The sequence below is a fragment of the Leucopleurus acutus genome (genome assembly GCF_964270905.1).
Source record: "Leucopleurus acutus genome assembly, chromosome: 13".
Lineage (NCBI taxonomy): Eukaryota > Metazoa > Chordata > Mammalia > Artiodactyla > Delphinidae > Leucopleurus > Leucopleurus acutus.
Window position 1 is genome coordinate 16893071 of NC_139155.1, and position 23387 is coordinate 16916457.

The 23387-nt window shown below is 43.5% G+C and overlaps 1 protein-coding gene across 9 annotated transcripts in view; it reads right to left on the reverse strand.

Moving 5' to 3' along the window:
- Positions 1-23387, reverse strand: part of NEDD4L (NEDD4 like E3 ubiquitin protein ligase) — a 346917-nt gene that overhangs the window by 55900 nt on the left and 267630 nt on the right. For 5 of the 9 annotated variants that reach the window (XM_082853615.1, XM_082853609.1, XM_082853614.1 and 2 more), the window contains 9 exons: positions 19405-19466; positions 19131-19233; positions 17305-17471; positions 11341-11473; positions 10011-10187; positions 7794-7868; positions 6186-6245; positions 1010-1141; positions 390-509 (listed from right to left, as the gene is read on the reverse strand). In XM_082853615.1, coding sequence (XP_082709741.1) covers positions 390-509; positions 1010-1141; positions 6186-6245; positions 7794-7868; positions 10011-10187; positions 11341-11473; positions 17305-17471; positions 19131-19233; positions 19405-19451 — 1014 coding nt within the window. In that variant the 5' untranslated portion in view covers positions 19452-19466. The remainder of the gene's footprint in view (positions 1-389; positions 510-1009; positions 1142-6185; positions 6246-7793; positions 7869-10010; positions 10188-11340; positions 11474-17304; positions 17472-19130; positions 19234-19404; positions 19467-23387) is intronic. The other 4 variants (XM_082853611.1, XM_082853610.1, XM_082853608.1 and 1 more) reach the window with 3 other exon arrangements.

Consider the following 23387-nt stretch of genomic DNA (forward strand, 5'->3'; position numbering starts at 1 on the left):
AAAGGAAAAACAGATCAAAGCAACAGCTATGCTTAGAAACTCAACGTAAGCATTGGTATTTGAACCAATACGCGTTATTATGCGAGTCTCACGAGGTAACAGGCAGTAAGGAGTGAAACACAACACGAATGGAGAAAGTTCTGAAGAGAGGAGCCCGTGTCCAGTACAAGCCACCATGGCCTCAGCCCAATGAGAATGAGAATCAGGTGAGTCCAGGGATGGGAAGCACGGAGTGAGGCTGCACAGGGACACCCCTCACCACGGACACAGAGACTGATTATCAGAGCGGAAGGTGGCTGCAAAACCCAAGCCCCAGTTCAGAGAGAAGAGAGAATGAGGAGAAGTCACAGGATAGACGTGACCCCAGTTAGATGACGCAGCCTTCTCACCTCCAGTGGGGCAGATAAAGTTACTGTTGGCGAACTGAGGCTACGAGGCCGGCGGATCTGAGGCTCGATTAGATGGTTGTTACTGTTTGTGGCGGATCCGGATGCACCGTCTTCTGCAAGCTACGTTGGAGGCAAACACAAGTTAGCTTCGTGTGAGGCTCTCCCTGCGCGCGTGACTGGAGGGCGGACCCAACAACACAGCCAGCGATTAGGAGAGGTCTGGCCTGTTTAAAGCACGGAGGAAATGACTACGCATAATAATGGGGGGAAGGATGGGGAAACACTCCAAGGAAATAAAAAATGAATCACCGGCTGGCATAAAAACCAGCCTCAGAAAAAAAGGGGGTTCGGAGGGATGCTACCCATCGTAATAAGCAGGCTCTTACTTTGAAAATAACCTTTCACGTCACATTTTTAAAATGGACCATCTAGGGAGAGACTGAGTCGGGGACCAAATTCTTCGTTAGGGCAAATACTATGTTTAAAAGGAATGCATTTGCGAGAAAAATTTTCTTAAACATGGGTTCTTCAGAACAACACATAAACATCGGGAACATGGGATTCGCGTCCGTTTTGGCTTCTACTGCCTGTGACTATAAGCTGTGTGGCGATCTGCATACCTGCATGATAGGTCGAGTCCAAGTTGTGGTTCGATTGTTATGATTGACATAGTATGTGCGTCCCTTAGCATCTTTTCTCTCTTCCCAGCCTGAAGGTAGGCCCGGCGTGGTATGTACATAGGCCACTGATGGCTGTTTGTGTAAGAAATTGTTATTATTTAATATCTTGCATTTGTTTTCCGATCAACTTAATAAAAAGTAATACGTACCCAGAATTATTTGTGCTAGACAAAGTGAGTTAATTCTAATGGTACCGAAAACATGAGTGCCTGGAAAACAGCAATAGGTTTCCGATAGCGTTAAACCTACTGTGAAATGAACTCCCACACAAGCCACAGGGTCAAAAATCTTACAAAACTCAGTTCCAGGCCATGCAGCCTTCAACATAAAGGGTTGCTGCCAACGTGATCATAAGGCAAGAGAATAATATGACAATTCGTTTTAGTTGCTGCATTTTACTGTCAAACCACGTAGAGCCTAAAAGGTATTTCAAATTATTAAACGTTACCGACTCTGAGAGGGATGCCCTGAATATTGTTTCCTCAATCTAGCTGTCACAGGGATGCTCTCCTAGTCTATTCCTAAATTCTTCACCAGCTTAGGGCCCTTACACTACGTAGCTTTCGGCACGGGGGTGGGGGACACACACACATACACACACACACACACACACACACACACACACACACACACACACACACACAGAGTCTGCTCTCTACGAGGCCTGCTTTCACGCTAGTGACTGACCAGAGTATCTCAACTATTCCAGCCTGGGACGCCACCTGGCGATCTGAGGCCAGAATTCCAAAGAAGCGTGATAACTGAGGCTGTATTTCCCCCCCCGTCCTCCCATATGGAGTTTGTCTCCTTAAAGGGTGAATGGAGCACACGTAGCTTCTGGGCTTAGAGACATGTGCAGTACAGAGTGACTATGGTTGGATAGTTCAAAGTAGATTGCAAAAGGCTTCCTGCTCACTTTTGCTTGTAAGAAGCAGTTTGAGAAATGCAGGCGGGGTGGAGAGCTGCTGGAAAGCAGGGTGTCTCAAAGACTCACGGAGACAAGGGGATGTTTGCTTGAGGCCAGTGCCGTCCAGGACGTCCTGGACGTCGGGGTGCTGCACATGAGATCTGTAGCTGGGAAAGGGCTGCTACTCTAAGGAAGGGGGTAGGAACAAGAAGCCAACCATGACTACCAAGGCTCTTGGGAGAGCGGAAAAGAAACAAGAGGCCAAGCATCAGGAATAATCTCTTACGTGAGGTTACAAAAGGAAACCACTTCTTTTAGGGCACCGTCTTCCCTAACTAGGATCTTCTGAAAGTCCAGACATTTTACCAGATGCAGTTTTCTTGATTAGACTGAAGATGTCAGTCTCTTAGCCCAATCTCTCCTTGTACTCATCCCATCTTTCGTGTTCTCTGACAACAATGCACCTTGGCAAAGAGGGTCCCCCAGTCCACTGCAAGACCTTGAACTGAAAAGCAAGATCAGGGACGCAGCCCTGTCATTTGGGGACTGCAGGCAACGAGGCTTAATATCTTACTTCATGAGCTCAAATAGCACATTCCAGAGAAAAACAGACCAGGAAGCAGCTGCCTTAATGGTTATTTCTAAAACACATTTACCCAGCAGGGCAAGTGTACTTATCTGAAAGACAACTTTCTGCTAAAACTGCAGCAACTATTTCCTTGGCATTATTCCAGATAAAGTCCCCAAGGCCCCAGAATGGCAATTCCAAGACTCTGAGTACGTAGAGTCCTGGATCTAGCTGTGGGGATACAACAAGAGTGGAAGAAACATCAACATGCAGACCTGATCCTTCCATGAGCATTAAAGACAGATGAATCTGTCTACAGCTGAAAGCTCTTTCCACCCTCCTCCTCTCGCTGTGACACCAACACAAAGGAGCTATTTCCAGGCTACTTTTTATCTGGGCACTACAGCAATGGATTCTGCTGACCCAATGGACTCTGTAACCTAAGTTAGTGGTTGATGAGTATTTTTGGCCAAGTACATGCTATCAAGCCTTGACATACTGTTTGTTTATATGAGGACCAAAAATGTTTTGGCTGAATGGAATACTAAATACTAAATGCTGCTTCTCGGCCTCCCCGTTGAATTATTTTCTGCAGAGAGGCAGTTAGATGTGCCCTTAGAAAACTCCATTTTGGAAACCTTAAGGACAGTTTTACAGCTACAGTATCCCTGGAAAGGATATTTACAAGGAGGCTAATAAACTAAAATAACTGGGATGTGTCATGGATAATCTCAGGACTGAGTTCCAGCAGAGTATTCCAGCAACCAGGTTACTTTCATAGATCCACAGTTAATAGGGCTAATCAGTTTATGGAAAACTAGGAGTGTTGTAGAGAACACTGAATTTGATTAAAATGTTCCTTCTACCTTCTATTGAGAATTGAATTGGCAACCTACGATCTAGTTCCATTTACGCAAGATGGTGTTATTAAAATGGTTCTTTATAGGGTTCTTTCCAAATGTCCATGAAGAACAGCCTGTGCTGATGATTCCATCTGTGACTCAAAACACCACCTCCCACAGCTGGGGAGGGGGTGGGGCTCAGCTTCTACGAACAGACCACGGCAGGGGCACAGACCATGGCAGGGGCGCAGCCCTGGAGCCAACGGCAGCCTTCTCCTGCGGTGTGCGTGGAGTGTGCGCGCTTCTGCACACGTGCCTTCCTTACCACCTCGAGAACATGTGAATTAATCAGGAGACAAGTTAGAAAACGGCCAGTCAGCTTAATTTAACACTTCACAGCTTTTCATCTGAATTCTACCGCTGTGTTTCACAAAGCCAAGGAGCCATTTAACTGCAGCTTCATGGTAGCTCCATTTATTTCATTAGAATGAAGAACTCAATTACATTGGAGCTGTAACAGTTTCAAAATGCCTTTAAAGATGATAAATGTTTGGCGCTATCACAGATTCTCCAAGATTCACTCAAACCCTGCCACACTCTTACCTCAGTGTATTATTAGGGTGTATATAGCCAAACCCCCAAACTGTGCTATGCCTCTCATTTTCTCTCACAGAGCGGGCTCATGCTTAGCCAGCTGGAAAGTGGCACCAGTGCGTATTTATTTGTCATACGTCAAAGGGTTGCGGCTCTGCCGATGAGAATCAGGGCTTGTTCATTATACCGTAGAAATAAAAGCACTACCATGGAAAGAGAGCAACACCAGGATGGTTAATAAAGCCACACGGCGAGCAGTGCCCAGGGGGTGGAGGCTGAATGTTCATCGATGTGGGAAAATTATATAAACTGCGGTGCACTCACATCACTGACTACTATGTAATAATTAGTATGTTCCGAAAAAATGACCACAAGTGAATAACATCAAGTTGATAACTAATACGTATAAGAGATCCCACTTGTGTGTGTGTGTGTGTGTGCGCGCGCGCGCGCGTATGTGCACACGCATGCATCCACGTGTATGTTTACGAGAGCACAGAGGAAGGAGTGGGATGGGGAGTCCCAGGGTAGCTCCAGGATGACACAGCACACTTCAGTGTTGCGGCTGACAGGGAGAAGGTGTAAAAGAGGGGAAAACACATGGTAGGAGATGGAATTGGAAAAGCAAAAGTAAAGGCTATTCGTCACGAGGGATGGTGAGGGTGCAAAAGAAATAGACGTGATAATTTCTAATGCAGCCATAAGGGTTGCTTATTCCAGGCGAAAGATTACCAGGTACGTAGAAAGCATGAGAGTAGATAAAACATTTAGGAAATATTACTACCCAGTCATTGAAAATAGAAAACAAAACCAAATTCCTAGTTTTAATTCATTGCTGGGGGAGGGAGAGAGCACAGGCAAGAAGAAAAGCACAGTGGCAGGGCCACGGGGAGCTCACTCACATGGATCACTTCGTCCTGCCAGGTGATTCTGACCATGGATCCCAGGACGATCATAATTCAGTTTACCCTGTCATTTAATATCATCAGCTCTCGCAACACTCCAACACTCACGTCAGGTTCCAAGGCCAACAAAATGCAAAAATGATAGTAGATGCTCATCAGCTCTGCACTCTATTAAAATCATTTCACGAAGTGATCTTTCCGCCTCGCAGCTCTACTCCCATGGAAGTTACTAGCGCACAATAGGAAATATACGAGTTTATCTGAACTTTCTTGAATTCTACTGGAGGCTGAGCCTGGCCCACCCAACACATGCCCTTCACTGCAGCTCAATACTTTAAACTGGGCTGATTTTTGCGGACTGCCACTTCGATTTTCCAGTGTACAATGCTGAGCAGTAAATTCTAACAATATAACCAAATTGTTCCTTTAAATCAACATCCTACAGGAATCAGCCATCGTATATGTATTTAAAGGTGTTCTCGAGTAATAAGCAGTTACAACAAACATACAAAGGTAAAACAGTAAGGAAAATTCTTCAAATAGCTATAGCAGCTCCAAGCATAAACTATCAACTAGCCTGTCTTTAGGGATCAAGGAGAAAACAGGCAACTTAGTACACAGTCGTCCAAGTTACCCACAAACACGAACAGTAGAAATTACTTAAAATAATGAGTAATAAGAATAACAGATACTTGGCTTAAAAACACCATTTTTCTAGACCTTTTCAATTTCTTAATTATACTCTTTCCTCTCTCCTCCTAAATTATATGAACACTTGTTCATACCTGTGAACCTGTGAGTAGGGGCCCCTGGTAGCAGAGAAAGGTCACTGGTTCACGCTTGTGATACAAAAAATCTAACCCAGCCTTTGAAACATGGTACGGGAAATGTATCACTGAAAATTCACATGTATAATTGCATGCAATTCCTGTGGCTTCCTTGATTCTCCTCCAACCAAAATATTTTACCCAAGTCTTCTAAACACACGGGAAAAGCTTATCAGGAGTACAAACACTAAAAGGCAGAAACAGACTCTAAATGATCAGATTAAAATGCACTTTAAACAAAGCTTGACAGTATTCCTCATAAAACTATACGGGACTAAAAATCAATTCATTTTACCCGGTACCTTCAAACAATGTGAAAGTGAGAGGTTTAAAATAAGAAGCATGCAGCTCTGTGGCACATGAGAAGCTGCTCTTATCAAAAAAAGAAGAAAAAAGTGTATATTCACCATGACCCAAAATATTAAAACCAACCCCCAGTTTTGCCATTCATGTCTGAACGAGGGTATCATTACCGTTGGCGCCTCACCACCCGTGACAGTTGATGAACGTGCTCTCCCAGCTGGGGCACTGGGCTGTTAAATGATAATTTACATCAGTGAAATGCATTTCGGGAGACCACCCATTGCTTATTGAATCAGGAATCAGTGCTGGTGCAGCCACAGTAAGGCAGGGCAGGTGACATGAATCAAAATCTGTGCAATCCACCCGGTCCAAATAAAGTTGAGCAACCACTGATGACCAGAAGGAAAAGAGGAACACGATGACCCTCCCAGCCAGAGAAGGCTCAGGTTGCAGCCCTGACCTGGGTAAGCGATGAAGTGACCACCTCAACAATGTGAGATGTCTTATGGAAAAAAAATGGAAAGCACCACTATCGTGCCCCCACTGTTAAATAATTAGCAGATTATTAAGTCTGTCCAACTCAGAGATTCAAGTAAGAGGCCACTGGTGATCAGTGAGTTCACAGCTTCACGGAGCACAAGGCAAGAGGGAAGAATCATCAGTTTTCAGGGAAGTGAGCTCTTTTGGCCAATAAAACTGACACTGATTTTGGAAAAGGAGAGAAAGCACCATTAATTCATCAAGGAAAATCACAGCATCATCTGAGGAGTATCCCACTAGTCCATCACAGCTGACTGTTCTGTTTTGGGGGAGGCCTGAAAGGATCCCAGAAGGGATGCTCTTGTCAAGCTTCTGACCTACCAGCCCTTTCCATGTATGTCACAACTGCATCTATTACATTGATTACTCAGTTGACTAATGTACTATTCATTCTGTAAACATAAAAGACTTAAAGCCTAGGCAAAAAAGGTCCTTTGAAGTTGAGCAAAAATGTACACAATAGGGAAGACACTGAGATTTGCAAAAACTGTTAGTGCAATCTTTCCCTTCTTCAACTTTATATGCAATAAACAATGACCATTTCATTGCAAACAATTTCATATGCAATAAACAAGCGCTACCAATGATCAAGGATTTGTCGTAATACCAATTTACATAAAATTTACTTTTCATGTGTTTATTAAACATCTCCCAAAGCAGTTCTAGCCTGCTTTCCAATCAGAATATTCATTTTTATTTATGTCCTATATTATTAAATACCCTTTACACTTCTGTATTTCCTGCTAGTTATGAAAACTGTGGGAAAGTGGGAACACATTATAGCCAACTCTTGAGTCAGCAGAGCGGGCTTTAAAGAGAAGGGACAGAGGCTTTGTGGGTTAAGAGCATTAGTAATGGAAAGGACTTCTTGCTGCCCACCCAGAAGAGTTCTTCCCATGTTCTTGAGATACAGGTCACTCAAACACAGCTTCAGGGACCAAATGAAGTTTTTTAAACAAGGAATTGTTAATGTTTAGGTCAAGTGAGCACATCAGAATTGGTATTAATTTGGATGGAAAAGCAAAACAATGGAGTTTTTAGCATTTCAGAGACTTTGGTGACAAGGACAACTCTTCGTATTGGAAATTCACTCTCCTTGGGCAATTTGCTAGGACATTTTAATGTCTTACGTAGACGGTAAATGGATTGGCACAGGAAAAACTCTTCCTCAGTAGCCCAGATGATTTTAAATAAAAGCCCAAAGAGCCAATTCACGGCTGGAAATGAGCATGGGTTACCGGAGGCAGATGAGCCTGCTCTGCGACTGCGTCGGTGACACTGCAGGACCTCAACCTCGAGGAAGGCTCTCTCTGCTGAAGGGGAGGAAAGGACGCGGAGCATCAGGGACACATATTCTGAGAAACGAGTTGCACTGGATTAAAAAATATATCACTCAAGCCTAGTCACTGCTCTTTAATATTAGAAGGTATAATTAAATGAAACACCATCTTTTCGGGGTAATGAGAGTAATCTTTTAAGGAGTCAAGTATCTTCCACTGTCACTTTCAAGTGTCTTAAGCAGATGGGATAGAAATAACGTTAAACATAAGAGGCCAAAACAGGAAAGGGGGCTCCACAGATGACATTTGAGTGCTGCTCTAATAATGGAAAAGAGAAGCTAGAAGTCCTGAATTCTGCTTTGAGATGCAACCTCTGGGTAAATTCTAGTGGAACACGAATAGAGGAAGAGATACTGACATGCAGTTATTAAACATTTATTGACTACTGTGACCAATGACAAAGCATCAGTTGGATTCTATTTCCAGGGGAACTCAAATATAATCTTCGGCTCCTTCTGAAGGGTTAGGTATTTATAGCTTCAGCTTCTGAATGGAGTTCAGAAGTTGTACAGAACAGGAATGAAGGAAAATAGGTACAGTTAAACTAAAAAAAAAAAATTTATAGAGTGTAATGTATAATATGTTCCTCTCACTTGTTTGTATTAATCTATATTGTTAAAAAAAAAAAAAAAAGGACCACAGATCAGCAGCAGGTCACACACACACAAGGCAGGGGTCTAATTAGCAACAGGTTTGTACATGGGACAAATCTGTAGCATCTGCTCGCTTTTAATATTTTGCAATCAGGAGAATGGGGTCAGGTCAAAGACAGACTCTGCAGCACTAAATGGGAAGCTTTTCAAGTCTCTTCACAACGGTTAGCATGAAGGATTCATCCTTTAGTAAAAGCTCATGCTGTTGGCCATGAATACAGAGTGACCTTGACAAGCAAAACTGGAGAAGAACCCCCTGCTCCCCTACTCCTCTCTTTCCTAGGCACTGTTATTTAATAGTTGAACCAGACTCAACATGAACTTAACATAATTCCGACACTTGCACTTGGATCTTAAAGATATTTTATGAACCTAGATTAATGCAGAAGCTCCCTATACAAATAATAAGAGATGATAGCTTAATATCAGTGCTGCCTAAAATGATGGCTTTTCACTTGGTAGACTAAAGGTGTACCACTGCTATGCTTCTGGCAGTACTTACTTCCTTTTATAATGTTTAAAATATATGGCTTCCTTGCTTATGTTGTTTCCGTAGCAACAGTTTTATCAATTCAAATATCCCATATATGCAAACTCTTTTTTTTTCCCTGCCTCTTCAGTACTAAATTTTCGTCTCAGTGATACTTCTCTTTCTGAAGGACATTCATAGAATTTTTATACAAAAGCTCATTAACGGAGTAATCAGTGCAACTCATGACACGGGCCAATGGTGTCTTTTAAAGCAAAAACACCTAACTGAAGGAGTAACAATTTTGTGAGTACTTACTGGCTTTTACATTTTATGTAGTCCTACTCATTTACATTTGATATGGCTGTAATGATGACTATTCTTCTAGGATGCCATCTGCAGCAGAGGGACTACCATCGTTTACTACAGCACATCTGTAGGTTCAATTTCTCAAGAGACACTGAGATTGCATTGCTTCTCAGTTTTATGCATGAGCAGGAACTTTCTGTGGGCTTTTTCTGCAAAGCTTTGTGTTGTCAGACACAGGTCTTCATGGCTGATTCTGTTGTTCTCATTGGGGCTTAGCCCCACCTGAAGCGTCTACAATGAATTTCCCTGATGGTTAAGAACCCAAGTTCAAATGCTACCCTGGTGACAGTGTCACAATTTCACAACCTTTCTCAAGGATTGGTACTCTGGGACTTGGGAGATGTCTATCTATCTCCTGTTCTAACCTTGTCTTGGATGGGTCACTTAAAATCATGTCTTCATCTGTGAAACGAGAATGGTAAAGCACACGGAGTATGACGTAAGAGGATTACCCTGGAGACCCAACGTCTCCCAGGTCCCAGTGCGAACACCACCTTTATGACAAAGGTACTCTTTATGAACCCTTGGCTGGGAAAAGAAATTCTACAAGGTTAAAGCTGATAAAACCCAAGTCATAGATTTGAGTTTTTTTATGCATCAAGAAAGATTTTCACTATTACTTACAATCAAAGAACCAAACTGCTCCCCGTTGGAGTCCGGAGTGACCTGAAGCCGTCTGCTCAGTTCCTCAGACAGCTCCTGGGGGCTGGTCCGAGACACAGGCGAGGCTGGCGGTGGAGGCAGCACTAGGCTGAGGGAGTCTCCACTGATGCCCACTTCTTCCGAAATGGTCTCCCAAGGCTACCAAGGAACAAGACGCTGTGGTAACTGCTAGGACGAGGGACCCTCTCATTCCCCGCCCCAGTAATAACCCTTATGATAACTGTAATTCACATTTACTGAGCACTCAGGAGGCACACAATATTCTCAGGATCCATAAGGAAATAAAGACTGCTACCCTGATTAACAGATGCGGACACTGACGCAGAGGGAATAACTGGCTCAAGGTAACAGAGCTAGGAAGTGGTGGGGTCAGGACTTGAGCCAAGGAAGCCTGGTCCCAGGGGCTGTGCTCTTAGTCCCTTTGTAATAGCGCCTCTCTGAGCAGTGCTTTGCTTCTAGCACTTGATACTACCTGCATGGGTTAAAAAAATATTCTCAGGCATTGGTTTATGATTTTCGTGAATTTTCTTTTACTCTAACCGTTGAGGATTCACAGTGAACACAGCAGAGATGCTATAAGCTGTAAGTAAGCCCTGGTATGAAGTAACTCTTAGTGAATTTATTCCAGCATCATTCACGCTGCTTTTCTAATTTTGATCACTGGAACATTTTGTGAATGATCTTCCTAATGCAATGTCTCAAAAGAATGGCTTCCTAATAAGTAAACAGAGTTGTTAAGGCAGCATGGAAGTTACGGTTTGCTGCCTTGCTAATTTGCTGTTCAATTTATATATATTCTTCCACAGTAATTTACCATAAGCATTTAAGGGTAAACTTATGAACATTTCTATTCACCCAAATTTCTATTTTCTTGGTAACAAACCTCTTTCACTATGTCAAAACTACTCAGTAAAAACTTGTATTTGGTACCCAAACAAGTTACAGGGCTACTTCAACTGCTCAGAGATGATAACCATGTTGCCATTTAACAAGAGATGGTTAGACTCTGGGGAAAAATAAAGGATAAAGTGAAAACATCTTAAGATTTCCACGCTAAAAATAATGTCATTCCCTTTTGTAGTAATGTAAACTATGTGTACTCGTCAAAGATGGCTTTTGTAAGCACTTTCTAAGTTAATAAATATCTCGATGGTCATCAATCAGCCACGAGACCATGAGCCTTCCTTTTTACACAGATTTACTGAGACAAGAAATTACGACACAGGATCAACCTGGAGAACACGGAAAGGAGGAGCTCCAAGGAGTGTGCCGGCAGTGCGGGAAGTCCTACCTCAGGGCCGTCTCCGCCCTCGCCGGGCTCCACCTCCAGATCCTCGCTGATGTGTCTGCGTGAGCGGAAGCGCCGATGCGCTGCCTCCTGGTTGATCTGCCGGATGTTGCTGTCGGACTCGGAGGACACATCCCTGGGAGCGCGGGGTGAGGGTGTGAGTCAGGAGAACCGGTACTGACACCTGGCCCTTCAACACCAGCCGGCACCCACCAAGGGCCTGACGCCTAATACAGTGTCAGTGCTCTCTCGCGCAACACTGACAATCAGCTGGCCGTTCAGCAGGAGAATCTGCCACCACCTCTTGGCTAAAGCATTCTCCTAGGTCCCTTTCATTGAAATACAGTCTTTAAATGCATCTGTCCCAATATTTCTGAGTATCTTTCAGGCATATACTGCAGCATGTACTTTAGTGTTTAAGAAAGAAGAGAAATTAAAGTCCTCCATCCATCTGCCCCAGTGACGAGGGAGGCCTCTTGAAGGAGAGGTGACAGGTAAGCTCACACTCATGGCCAGTCCGTGGTGACCCCTCTCTAGGAGTCCAGCAATGACAGGGCCACAACTTTTGGTCACCAACAATTAACCAATGAGTACAAATAGTATAAACTCAAAGCTGGGGTCTGGAGGGAAATGCTCCTGACCCAACGTGAACTTTTTCGGCCTCTGAGGATCTCATTTTGACAGACTCTCAGATGCATGACACTGCATTTCTCCCCATTAAACTCCTTTTTAAAATCCACAAACATCAGGCAATAACCTCCCAAATCAACTTGGATTTGAGGAACGCTGCAACTTCATAGTCTCTTTTTTTCGGGGGGGGGGTGGCGGGGTGGGGCGTCATGTAACTCTCTTAATTCAGGATGTGAAAAGCATTGAGTCAATCTTGAAAACTTTTGCACTAAATTACAGGCAATTCTCCTTTGGGAGAAATACTACTTGGAGGCTTTTGGAGAAGAAGTTTAAATGTCAAAATGTTTTTCAGAGAAAACCCTTACAGACTCTTTCAATAAGACACCATATTCAGTTAAAAAATGACACTGCAGGGCTTCCCTGGTGGCGCAGTGGTTGAGAGTCCGCCTGCCGATGCAGGGGACACGGGTTCGTGCCCTGGTCCGGGAAGATCCCACATGCCGCGGAGCGGCTGGTCCCGTGAGCCATGGCCGCTGAGCCTGCGCGTCCGGAGCCTGTGCTCCGCAACGGGAGAGGCCGCAACAGTGAGAGGCCCGCGTACCGCAAAAAAAAAAAAAAAAAAAAAAGACGCTGCAAATTAATATTTCAAAATATTTGAAAACATTATTTCAGACTAAATGAAATCCAGTATTAATCAAGGACCCTCATTATAGACTCTTCCTAAAACATAGGTTTTAAAACATTCTAATGACTCTCAAGCTAACTTATACTCTTTTCCTATATTCCCCCCAAAGAACATGCTGGGCCCCCGTAACAGTGAACAGTCTGCAATAAGCAGCACTGTTTGCAAACAAACAGGTGACTCTTTAATGCCAGTTTCCAAGAGAGTCTGAATATTGCCACCAAAGATCTTTACATTTTTTAGCTTTCCTGGTAAAGGGACAGTATGAAGGTTAGCTTTCTTTAATCCACATTAAAATAAAACCTCTTGTTATTAAGATCTGAATGAAGTTTTACTGCCCAAGATACAAATTTTTAAAACCTAACAGAAATATACATTTTGCGTACTTTATAGTTGTACTAAACTGTAACTGGACTAAAAATAGTATGTTAAGCAGGACTCCTCAGAAAAAAATCGCATAAGGCCATAGAGAAACTAATTAAAATCAAGGGACACACAAGTATACTAACAGGATGATAAAAAATAACACTCTCTTGGATATGTTAGAAAATATAATATTGTCTTTGTGATTTTACTGCCATGATTTTTATAGGACATTCAATTCAATTTCACTTTATAATGACTGGCCTTACTTAAAAATATTGTATATAGAAAAGTTGCATCAAAATTTTAAATCTTCACTTGAAATGTCAGGTGTCACTTAGTCAATACCGAATGTGTGTTCCGGGTTATAACACACACTTGAATTGTTACAGGGATTTCGGAGAGGTTGAAAAGAATAAGGCTTTAATATTGCTATGTCTGCATTTTCTATCTCTCAGAAGTATATAAAAATTCCATTATTCTGGAAGGACTTATTTTTTTAAAAAAGGGCATTTAAAATCAATTATGCTAATCCTCCTTATCCAACATGCTTGAATAATTAGTAATCAGTGTGAACCAGAAACAACTAAATAGCATAAAGAAGAAAGATATCTCTGATTCTGAAATTCCAACCCTGGGCTTTTTTATAGTCTTTAGTGATAAAATGAAAACGTTCATACAAGGGAGGCCTTTTGCCCTTAAATAAGCAATTGAACGAGAGGGCTGTTGCAACTGACAGGAAGTTTAAACGGTCACTAATAGGAAGATGAACATTTAAAAATATGTCTGAGCTGGCAAATTAAAACAGAAACATGATTTTATTAGAGGCAGGGAAAAAAATTTAAAAAGTGGCTATTTCAATTTTCTTCAGTCATTAATTTCACATATATATTCTTCATTTGACTTTCATGGGAAACATACAAATTAATAAAGAGAAGAAAACCCATAAATTTATCAAATTCAGTGCCAATTAAGATCAGTGCGTCTGATCATTTACATTCACATACATCAGTGACTAATGATGACCAGAGTCATTAAGATATGATTAAATTACCGCTAAGATGGGAGACTGCCAAAGTGGTTTAGAAAGAGAAGTACTGAAAAGAGTTAAAGTAAGTGTTTTGAGTCTAACAAGTTCATCTATAGTCTTAATGCAATTCATGATTTTAAACTTGTGCTTTTAACAGTAAAATGTTTACAGTTTACATTTAAGTAGGATAAGGACTATTCTAAAATTAGAGGCATTTTAAAGGCCACTGTCTGACCTGAGAGGGCTGGGGAGTGTTCTGGAGCCGCCTTCCGTCTGAGAGCTCTGCATCCAGGCCTGGACAGTTCACTAAACCACGTGCCTGTACCCACTTCCAGAAGTGACTCATCTGTAGTCATTCGTTCAATTAAAAGCTCCTACCTTGTGCCAGGTGCTAGGGGTTGATCTGTGAGTAGGAAACCACAGTCCCTGCTCATACAGGCAGTAAGAGTATTATGCGCTCTGTGTCCTGACAGGGAGGCACAGGGCTCTCAGAGTGATGGGGACAGAAGACGTCCGGTGCTCCCAGAGGAAGGGATAGTAGGGTGACAACGGAAGGTTACCAGGGGAAGGGGCACGTTCTGGCTTTATTTTTTTTTGGGGGGGGGATTGGGGGTTAGCACATCCATGGGGCCAAGAAGAAGAGAAAGTCATCAGAAAGCAGCTATGCATGATCAGACCGCTCTACGTTTCTGACTGTGGCTGGCAAGAGGCAGGGTGAGGAGGACCCTGTAAGAACATCCTGAGGGCAACGGGATGTCAATGAGGACTTTTCAGGGGCTGAAGTCTGGAGCGCAAGTCTGTAGCAAACCGGTTAAGAAATGAGAGTCTCCACTACAGTCTTAATTCTCTGCGCAGCGTGTGATCATCACTTCTCATCTGACTTCCTCAGATATAGCCTTTTAATAAAGACCCTTCTTTTTTTTTTTTTTTTTGCGGTACGCGGGCCGCTCACTGTTGTGGCCTCTCCCGTTGCGGAGCGCAGGCTCCGGACGCGCAGGCTCAGCGGCCACGGCTCACGGGCCCAACCGCTCCGCGGCATGTGGGATCTTCCCGGACCGGGTCACGAACCCATGTCCCCTGCATCGGCAGGCGGACTCTCAACCACTGTGCCACCAGGGAAGCCCATAAAGACCCTTCTTAACATCCATTCCCCCCCAACCCAAACTTGCAGTATTCTGTGAAAACTGAGTTACGCAAAAAATCATTTTTGAATTAAAACAACACATTAAAATAACCTGGAGGACTTGAGGGCTTCTGGTCAAGCCAAATAAACTTAAGGAAAAACACCCCCAAATTCTCAAACAGTTCAGACGGGATGAGGAGGTTATTGTGAAAACCGAATCTTTTTCCTCATCTAACTTTTCTCTTGCTTTCTAGAAGTCATGCTTGGTGGAAAGGAGGTACCTGGCAGGTCCCACCCGGAGCTCTGCAGACGTCCTTCCTGGCTCAGCTGCCTCACTGATGTGGACCATCATGCCACTGATTTCTCCCTAAACTACAGGTGAACATGAACTCGGAAGAACCACAGTTGCCCTACTGCTGAGCCAAGTGAGAGCTTGTATAAATTCCCTCATTAGAGTTCCACAACTCTGTGCGGCAGAGAAAGTAGCAATTGTCTCCAGTTCCCTCCTAAATACAGACTTTGGTTGCATAATTATTAATGAAAGTGAACCTTTTTCTATATATGTACTGGCCATCAGTCTTCCTTTGAGAGCTGCTAGTAGGCACTTTTCTACAGAGGTCATGACACTGTGGTCCCCAGAGAGTGCTGTTTTCAGGTATTCCTTTCCTATGACCTTTAGCAAAGGTAGATAAAGGTACCTGGCTTAGGGTACTGCTACCAGGATTCTTCTGATCACTACACATAACCAAGCCCAAGGCGGTTACTTTGTTTTTTTTAAACTACAAATAACTAGAGTAGTCAAATGGCTTACAACAGTTTTAACAGCTATGGTCATTAATCAAAGGGAAATAGTAAAAACTAAATAAATAAACTAATTAAAGCAATCAACTAAACCATTTCCATTTATATTTCTATGGGAAAAAATTACAACAAAAAAGAGTTCAACGTCATCTGGATGTTGGGATATTTATGCTGTCCTGGGAACAAGGAACTGATGCACACACCGTGTGGTCCAAAGCTGACCAAGGACGGCTGATATTCATGAGAACCCACGTAGGGGCTTAGGAAGGATTGGCTATTCACTGCTGCAGATTCTGCTTTTTCTCTAAACCAAACAAAATCTAGACTATACTTCTTGGCCACCTTTCCTACCTATGCAGGTCATCTTTGCAATTTCTTAAGATAAAAGGGTTACTGACAACACCATCCATCCCATTGCTAATACCTGCTAAAAACCATCATTAGCAAATTTCCTTCAGAGTCGGGGTTAAAGAGAAAATTATCTCATCTCATATACTTGCTTTTATTCATATTGAAAATTATACAAGTTAGTGGTAATTACCTGCTTGTCTTGACTACTAGGGAGGTCATGATTTCTAGGACAATTTTTTCCTTTTCTGTTTTTAATATTTTGTTTTTGCCTTTTATTGTATATTAATAGTTTGAGGTCTTGCTGTACACTATCATTCAAAAACTAAGCTGCTTCAAATCCTTTTTTTTATAGTAGTTGAGGTTTAACCAGTGTTTATTTGCCATCATTAGACCAAAAATTGTCGAGTGAACAAAACAGTAATCAATTCACTGTATCCCTGAGGCTGGCAAGGGATTAGAACAAACTGTAATTACCAATTGTGAATTAGCAACCCTCCCATGTGCTTGTAAGTATATCAAGGGGGTGATCTATACATTTTCCAAAAAGGAAAAGAAAAATTTTGAGAGAGTTTCCAAATCAAATAATTATGGAATAAAAATCCAGAAAAGTTAAAGAGCCAGTATGTTTGCTATTTTCCATGACTGGTTAGCCAGGAGAGGAAGCTGAAGAAGGGGAAAGTGATGTAATCACCAAACATAAGATAAACCAAGGAAAAATAACCCCTGCTCTACATCTCACGAATCTACATAAAGAAGTCCTAATTAGCGCATGTTTACAACAGGAGAACCTGATACGAAGGCAAGAGCTTCTTTACAAACTCAGGCTCCCACGCTCTTTAACTCCACGAAGAGGAATCCTGTCGTGCTGCACAACCACGTGCTTTCACTGGTACAAGATGTACTTCCCAACCTCATCCCAAAGCGCTGCCACGTGTGCACCTGACTGCAGGGCATGGGGACATGTTTCTGACCATCGACGGTACTCACATTAGGCTGGGTCGGTGCCACTGGGTGGTCCGGTTGTTGTGGTTGACATAGTAAGTGCGACCCAAGTTGTCCACCTTTTCTTCCCACCCGGGGGGCAGGGGAGGGGGGGGAAGTTCCTCCTGGTGCTGAGACGCCGAGTCATTCGAGTCAACAACTTCCCAGCCGGGCTGTGGAGCACAATCAGAGGGGAGATGGTGAGGCTGCTTGGATGGCTACAGTGCGTCTGTGCCCTTCGTCCTCGCTCCTGTGCTCTCCGGCTCTGACGGTGGCTTCCTGCGCCACATTTAAAGAAATTCCCAAAATAGGGCAAAAAAAAAAAAAAAATCAATTCTAGGAGCGTCTCAAAAATATTCTGAGCCATGGCCAATGAACTGCGCTGCCCTCTAAGAAGATGACACTGCAGGGTGCCACTCGGATGGGGATCTGCACAGCCTGTCACGTTACCTAAGTCACGTTACACTCTTTTCGTATTTCGTGTTTGTTATTTTGACCTGACGGCCTCCGGGGCTGTACAAAGCCTTGCCGATGATACGGGTCACGCTACAGCTGTCATCTTTTCAACACCTCCGTAAGGTAAGAGGGAGCTGGGAAGATGAGCCCTGCAGCATGTGTGTTCTCGCAGAATCCGTGGCCTGCCCGGGCATCGGGAGGCCCGGGGCGCTCTTGCTCCCCAGGGAGGACAGCATGGAGGCGGCTCCAGGAGGAGGGGAAGCTCCTGGGCTGCAGGAAGGACGAGCCGCCAGACAGCCAGGAGCAGCCTGGAAGCTGCCGCTTCCTACTCAGCCATTCCCCACCTGCTGCCGCCGCATCAACAGGCTTCCTGGTACCAGACTCAGAGGTGCTTTTTTTGCAACACATATTTTCGGCATTAAGTATTCCTTCCTGACATTCCCTAGTAAAGTCACTGGAAAATTAAGTAATTCACTGATTATTACAGTTGGAAGGTTGGAAGAGTGTGAAAAAAAAATTCCTTGGATTTGAGATAAAAATCTGTGGATGTGCTTATGAAATCTTAACATTCAAGACTGCCTACCACCCACTTCAGTCCTTCTCACAGAGAAAGATGAAAGCTTGCACATGAAACACTGCCTGGTAATATGACCTCTGGGTCTGAGGGAGGTTCCGTTAACTTGCCCATAATGCATTATTCACACATCATGTATATGCAACAGCTGCAAACAGATGTGCAAATAAGCCACAGAGAGGTCTTGTAAACGGACATTTTCTGAACAATACGAGAATCTGTCTAACAAAACAGCACCATCTGAAGCCTGAGCTGAGAAGGTACCCATGGTAGAGGTACGTGACTGGAGAGTTAAAGGTGGCCTTGCCAGGAGGGAACAGAAGAAAATTCCTCTGGACAGCTAATTCCAAAACGGCATTTCTACCTCGTGCACGCTCTCACCTGTGGGCCAGATGAGTAAGAAACCTGCATGAGTCCCTAAATTATTTTCGCCACTTGAAGCAATTTCAAGTGCTAAAAGGAATTTACCAAGAGCTGCAAGTCCAAAGAAGTAAGAGAATTAAATATGTGGGGAGAATTTCACATGGCGGTGGGCTGTTAATAAAACAGGGGTATCGCAGTTTAGAAAGAGACCCCTCTTCAATTATTAGTGTTATAACATGAAATGAAAAGTAATCCTTTTTGCTAAAAACCAAACACATCGGTAGATCTGTCAAAGACGTAGATTCATGGACACATTGAAGTTTCTTCACATTTAAGCTTGATCAACTTTTATTTCCTTAAATTATAAAGTCTTAAAGTGAAACATCAATGTGCTCTTAGGCAAGGAAAACAGACCAAGGCCCGCAGCCCTGTAGCTTACCTCCATCTCATCCCTCTGCTCGCTGTTTTCTTCATCTTGACCTCCGTTTTTGGGCATATAGGCCATTTTCAATCGCAAAAATCCCTTAACTCGAGATTTATGACTGCACGATGGAAGAAAATCGGTTATAAAGGATGTGACTTGGTTACATCTTTATGATGGCTCATATTTATGATGCTTTTAAAAAAAAATGCAATAGGAAAAGAAGTTGGAATTCTCCTCAGAGAAAACCAAGAGCCAAAGCATAAGAAACGGCAGCGGCCCGAAGCCTCACCTTCTTGGTCGGAGGAGAAAATCCTTAAATGTGTAGGGTCGCTCCATCGTTGGATCTTCTGTCTAAAGGAAGAAAAACTACGTGTCAATACTCCTGATAGTGTCGTATTTCAGATACACCCAAGTGGATTACAGAGAATACATTTGCAGGTTTTAGAACGTGAGCCTGGCGAAAACAGAGTTGGTTCCTCACCCAGTACTTGACAATTAATTACACATCTCATAGGTTACAAAGCTTTACTCAAGAGCCACTAGATGTCACTATCAACACCCATTTTTAGGAGCCAACCTCAGCCTGAGACAAATTACAGAACTGTAGTCGTCATTGCCAAGTGTAATTTCTAGCTGCTGGGTGCAGGGCTCAATCTCACGCTGCTGATTAACTCTGGAGAACCAGGGGTCACTGGTGCCTGCCTGCTTGTCCCTGTGATTCAAGAAACCTAAAAATGCAGTTAATAGGAAAACATGCGAGATCAATCTGTGAATGCAATTTTACTTTACTTTTAACATTAAAATATCATGTCATCTGAAAGACGGTTTCCTCCACAGAGACTGTCCTAGGTGGCGTCATCCATCAGCCTTTTGCTGGTGCTTATTTCAAGAAGCTATGAATGTCGTGGTGGTATTTATTCATTTTTGAAAGAAATCAGTGTTTTATTGTGCAAAATCAGATGGTCAAAGCAAGCAGGCAACTGGAAAAATAAATGTTACTATTTCATTAATTTAAAAATACTATGTGCAGTAAAACTTCAAATACCTAGACTCTTTAATTAAACACAATTAAAAACATTTACTTCTGTAGCAAGAGAGACAAACCACAAAATGATTTATTATGTATCAGAAGGGTATGTGTGTATATATATATGCGTTTATATTTGTAACATTATCTGTTTATGTCACTCTCTGCTTTAAACTCGCGATGGCTTCCTACTCTGCTTATATAATATGCTGAAAATTCTTTCCTATGGACCTATAAGGTTAACCACGATGTGGTTCTTTTTTTCTTTTTGCGGTACGCGGGCCTCTCACTGCTGTGGCCTCTCCCGTTGCGGAGCACAGGCTCCGGACGCGCAGGCTCAGCGGCCACGGCTCACGGGCCCAGCCGCTCCGCGGCATGTGGGATCTTCCCGGACCGGGGCACGAACCCGCGTCCCCTGCATCGGCAGGCGGACTCTCAACCACTGCGCCCCCCCGGAAGCCCTGATGTGGTTCTTAATTACCTATAACCTCACTGTGAACCAGTCTCTCCACTGACCCCATACTCCACCCGTCCTGACCTCCTCTGTCCCACGTGCACATCACATCTAATCCTGCTCTAGCAGGTCCTTCAACTGAACAGCTCTGGCTCCAGATGGCCACAGCGGTCTCCACTGTGTCATCCAGGTCTGGGATCCCAAGTCACATCTTCAGACACCACATCCTAAATCGCCACCAGAGCCTCCCTTTATCATCCTCTGTCACAACATCCTGATTTACACCCCCTCTTCACCATCTGAAATTATCTCGCTCATTTATTTATTAACTAGTTTATTAACATCCACCACCTGCAGAATATAACCTCATGAGATCAGAGACTTGGATTTGCTTGCCACTGTATTCTTAGTGCCAAGAGCACTGCCTGACACAAAGTACCTGTACAAGTAGCTGATTAACCCACCTGATCTACAGTAAAGTACCGAGGCCACAGAAATTCACCATCACTCAAGAAAGTCAGTTATATTCTCTAGACTTTTTTCGAAATTCAGACAAAAAAAAAAAAAAATCAAGAGAACTTACCGGGACTCTAAAAATGGAACTGTCCATACACTACGTAGTTTAAATGACAGACACCACACACATCAGGAGGCAGACGTCCTGGGTCTGTGTCTTGGCTTTGTTACCTAAGAGCCACGTGGCCAAGGACAAATTCCTTAGCTCTCTGTGCCTCAGTGCCCTCATCTACAGAGTAGGGCAGTAACAGGATCTTACAGAGTTGTGACGATTAAACCAATCATCTGAGCTGGTATCAATACACAGCAAGTTCTCACAAGGGTTCCTGGCAACTTAACAAACGTTGGCCATTGTCATCATCAGCCAATTCTCCATTTTCATGTCACTTGTGAGCACTGCCAACTCAAAAAGGCAGGGCGTTAAAAAATGAAAATTCACCTCCATGGACATTCTCCAGTGTGAACAAGACTGTTACCTTGCAGATAACAACGGAATTCTTCCTGGCACTACTCAGGCTCCTGCTGGATCCTATTCCCTGGAGAAGATCCCAGGGGAGACTCCCAGGACAGCACTGAGATGGTAGAAAGCCATCTCAAACAGGTTGATGCTAACAGTATTATCAGCCAAAACAGATGCTGCAACCCCCTGTCCCTTTTGAATGTCCTGTGGGCATTCAAAAGAAAATCTTCTGGTTACACAGCAATTTCATCTTAAAAAGATCTGTTGCTTTCAACAGAACTGCAGTTACTTTGACATATATGTAATGAGGTAAATAACTCTGTGGGCAAGTGGAAGGGAATGGCCTTATCAGGACCTTAGACTCAAAACAGGGATGCAACAGCTAAAAGCACCCAGGCCTTAGACGGAGCCCCCCTGCCTCCTCGGCCCTTGACTGCACCACAGATCAAGGCTGAAGACCCAAGGTCTGGTCGGTCTTCTGATCACTGGGCAACTCACTGGGCAAGTCAACACCTGGGCCCAGGTGTCCTCACCTGTAGAATACAGGGAGTGGATAAATGGTCTTTAAAGTCCCTCTAAGGTCTATGCTACTGAATTCTGTACACGTGAGAGGGAACCATTACCCTGGTACCAGCTGGAATTATAAAAGGGGTGTTCATCATCTGAGTTACCTTCAAGCACAATTAAGGTGCCAAATAATATCACCACCACCCCAAAGATGTCTCACTGTAGGAAAACTGAAATTTTTTCAGTTGCCTTGAGTGGCACTTGACTAAAATAGGAGAAATTAATGTTTTTAAAATAGCTCTCTCAACCCCAGCATGTTTCCCATAGATACAGAGACTTTGCATCTGGTAGGGGTAATGTGCTGGGACTCAAAGGGCAGGGGAGACGCAACTGACGGACGAGGCAAGGAAAGTTTCCGAGGCATAAAAGGCAAACACCCACCAGAAATGTCATTCTGTTGTTAATACGAGTCTTGGAGTTATTTTTGTCTCTAAGTAATTATTATTAAAGACAAGTCATAAAATCCTGTATGAACTTCTGGGCAATGACACAGGATTTAACAGACAGATGTAAAAATGATAGTGTTCTTTAAAAAAAATCAGTAAGAATAGGACAGTTACAGGGACTTCCCTGGTGGTCCAGTGGTTAGGACTCCACGTTTCCACTGCAGGGGCACAGGTCTGATCCCTGGTCGGGGAACCAAGATCCTGCGTGCCGCGCGGCACGGCCAAAAACAGAGTAAATCCTGAAATAGGAAAAGAAAACGCTACAAGAACAGGACAGTTACAGCTAAGTTCACTTCTGGTGCCACACTATAAAAGAATAAAATGGAGCTCGGTTTGAGCTGCACTACAGACGTCAGGCTGGTGGGACTACCTTGCTTAAAATACAGTCCCCACCTCCTCTCTCCTCCACGTGCCTCCAGCTCGTCACACTGCCCAAGTCTCCCAGGTAACAACGTACGTCATCACAGTCGCCGTGCCTCTGCTGCCAGCCAAGGTGCTGTTTCACAGAGCTGGATGGAAACTTGGTATCATCTATGTGTATGCCCTCATTTTATAGGTGAGAGAAACAAGAGGCCCAAAAAGGACTGCTAACTTATTAAGGTTACCAAGGCAACCTGCCCATCTCCAAGCTCGGAGGCAACTATTCCTGAGAGATCTTTTAAAGCTTGACATTTGGAGACTTCCGTGAATATGAATCTATGTTTTCTTAATTCTCAGATCTGCATAAAAGGTCAGATGACTAACCTTATTTACTCTCCCTCTTCCCTCCTCGTCTTTTACTCACTCCCATCCACACTCAATA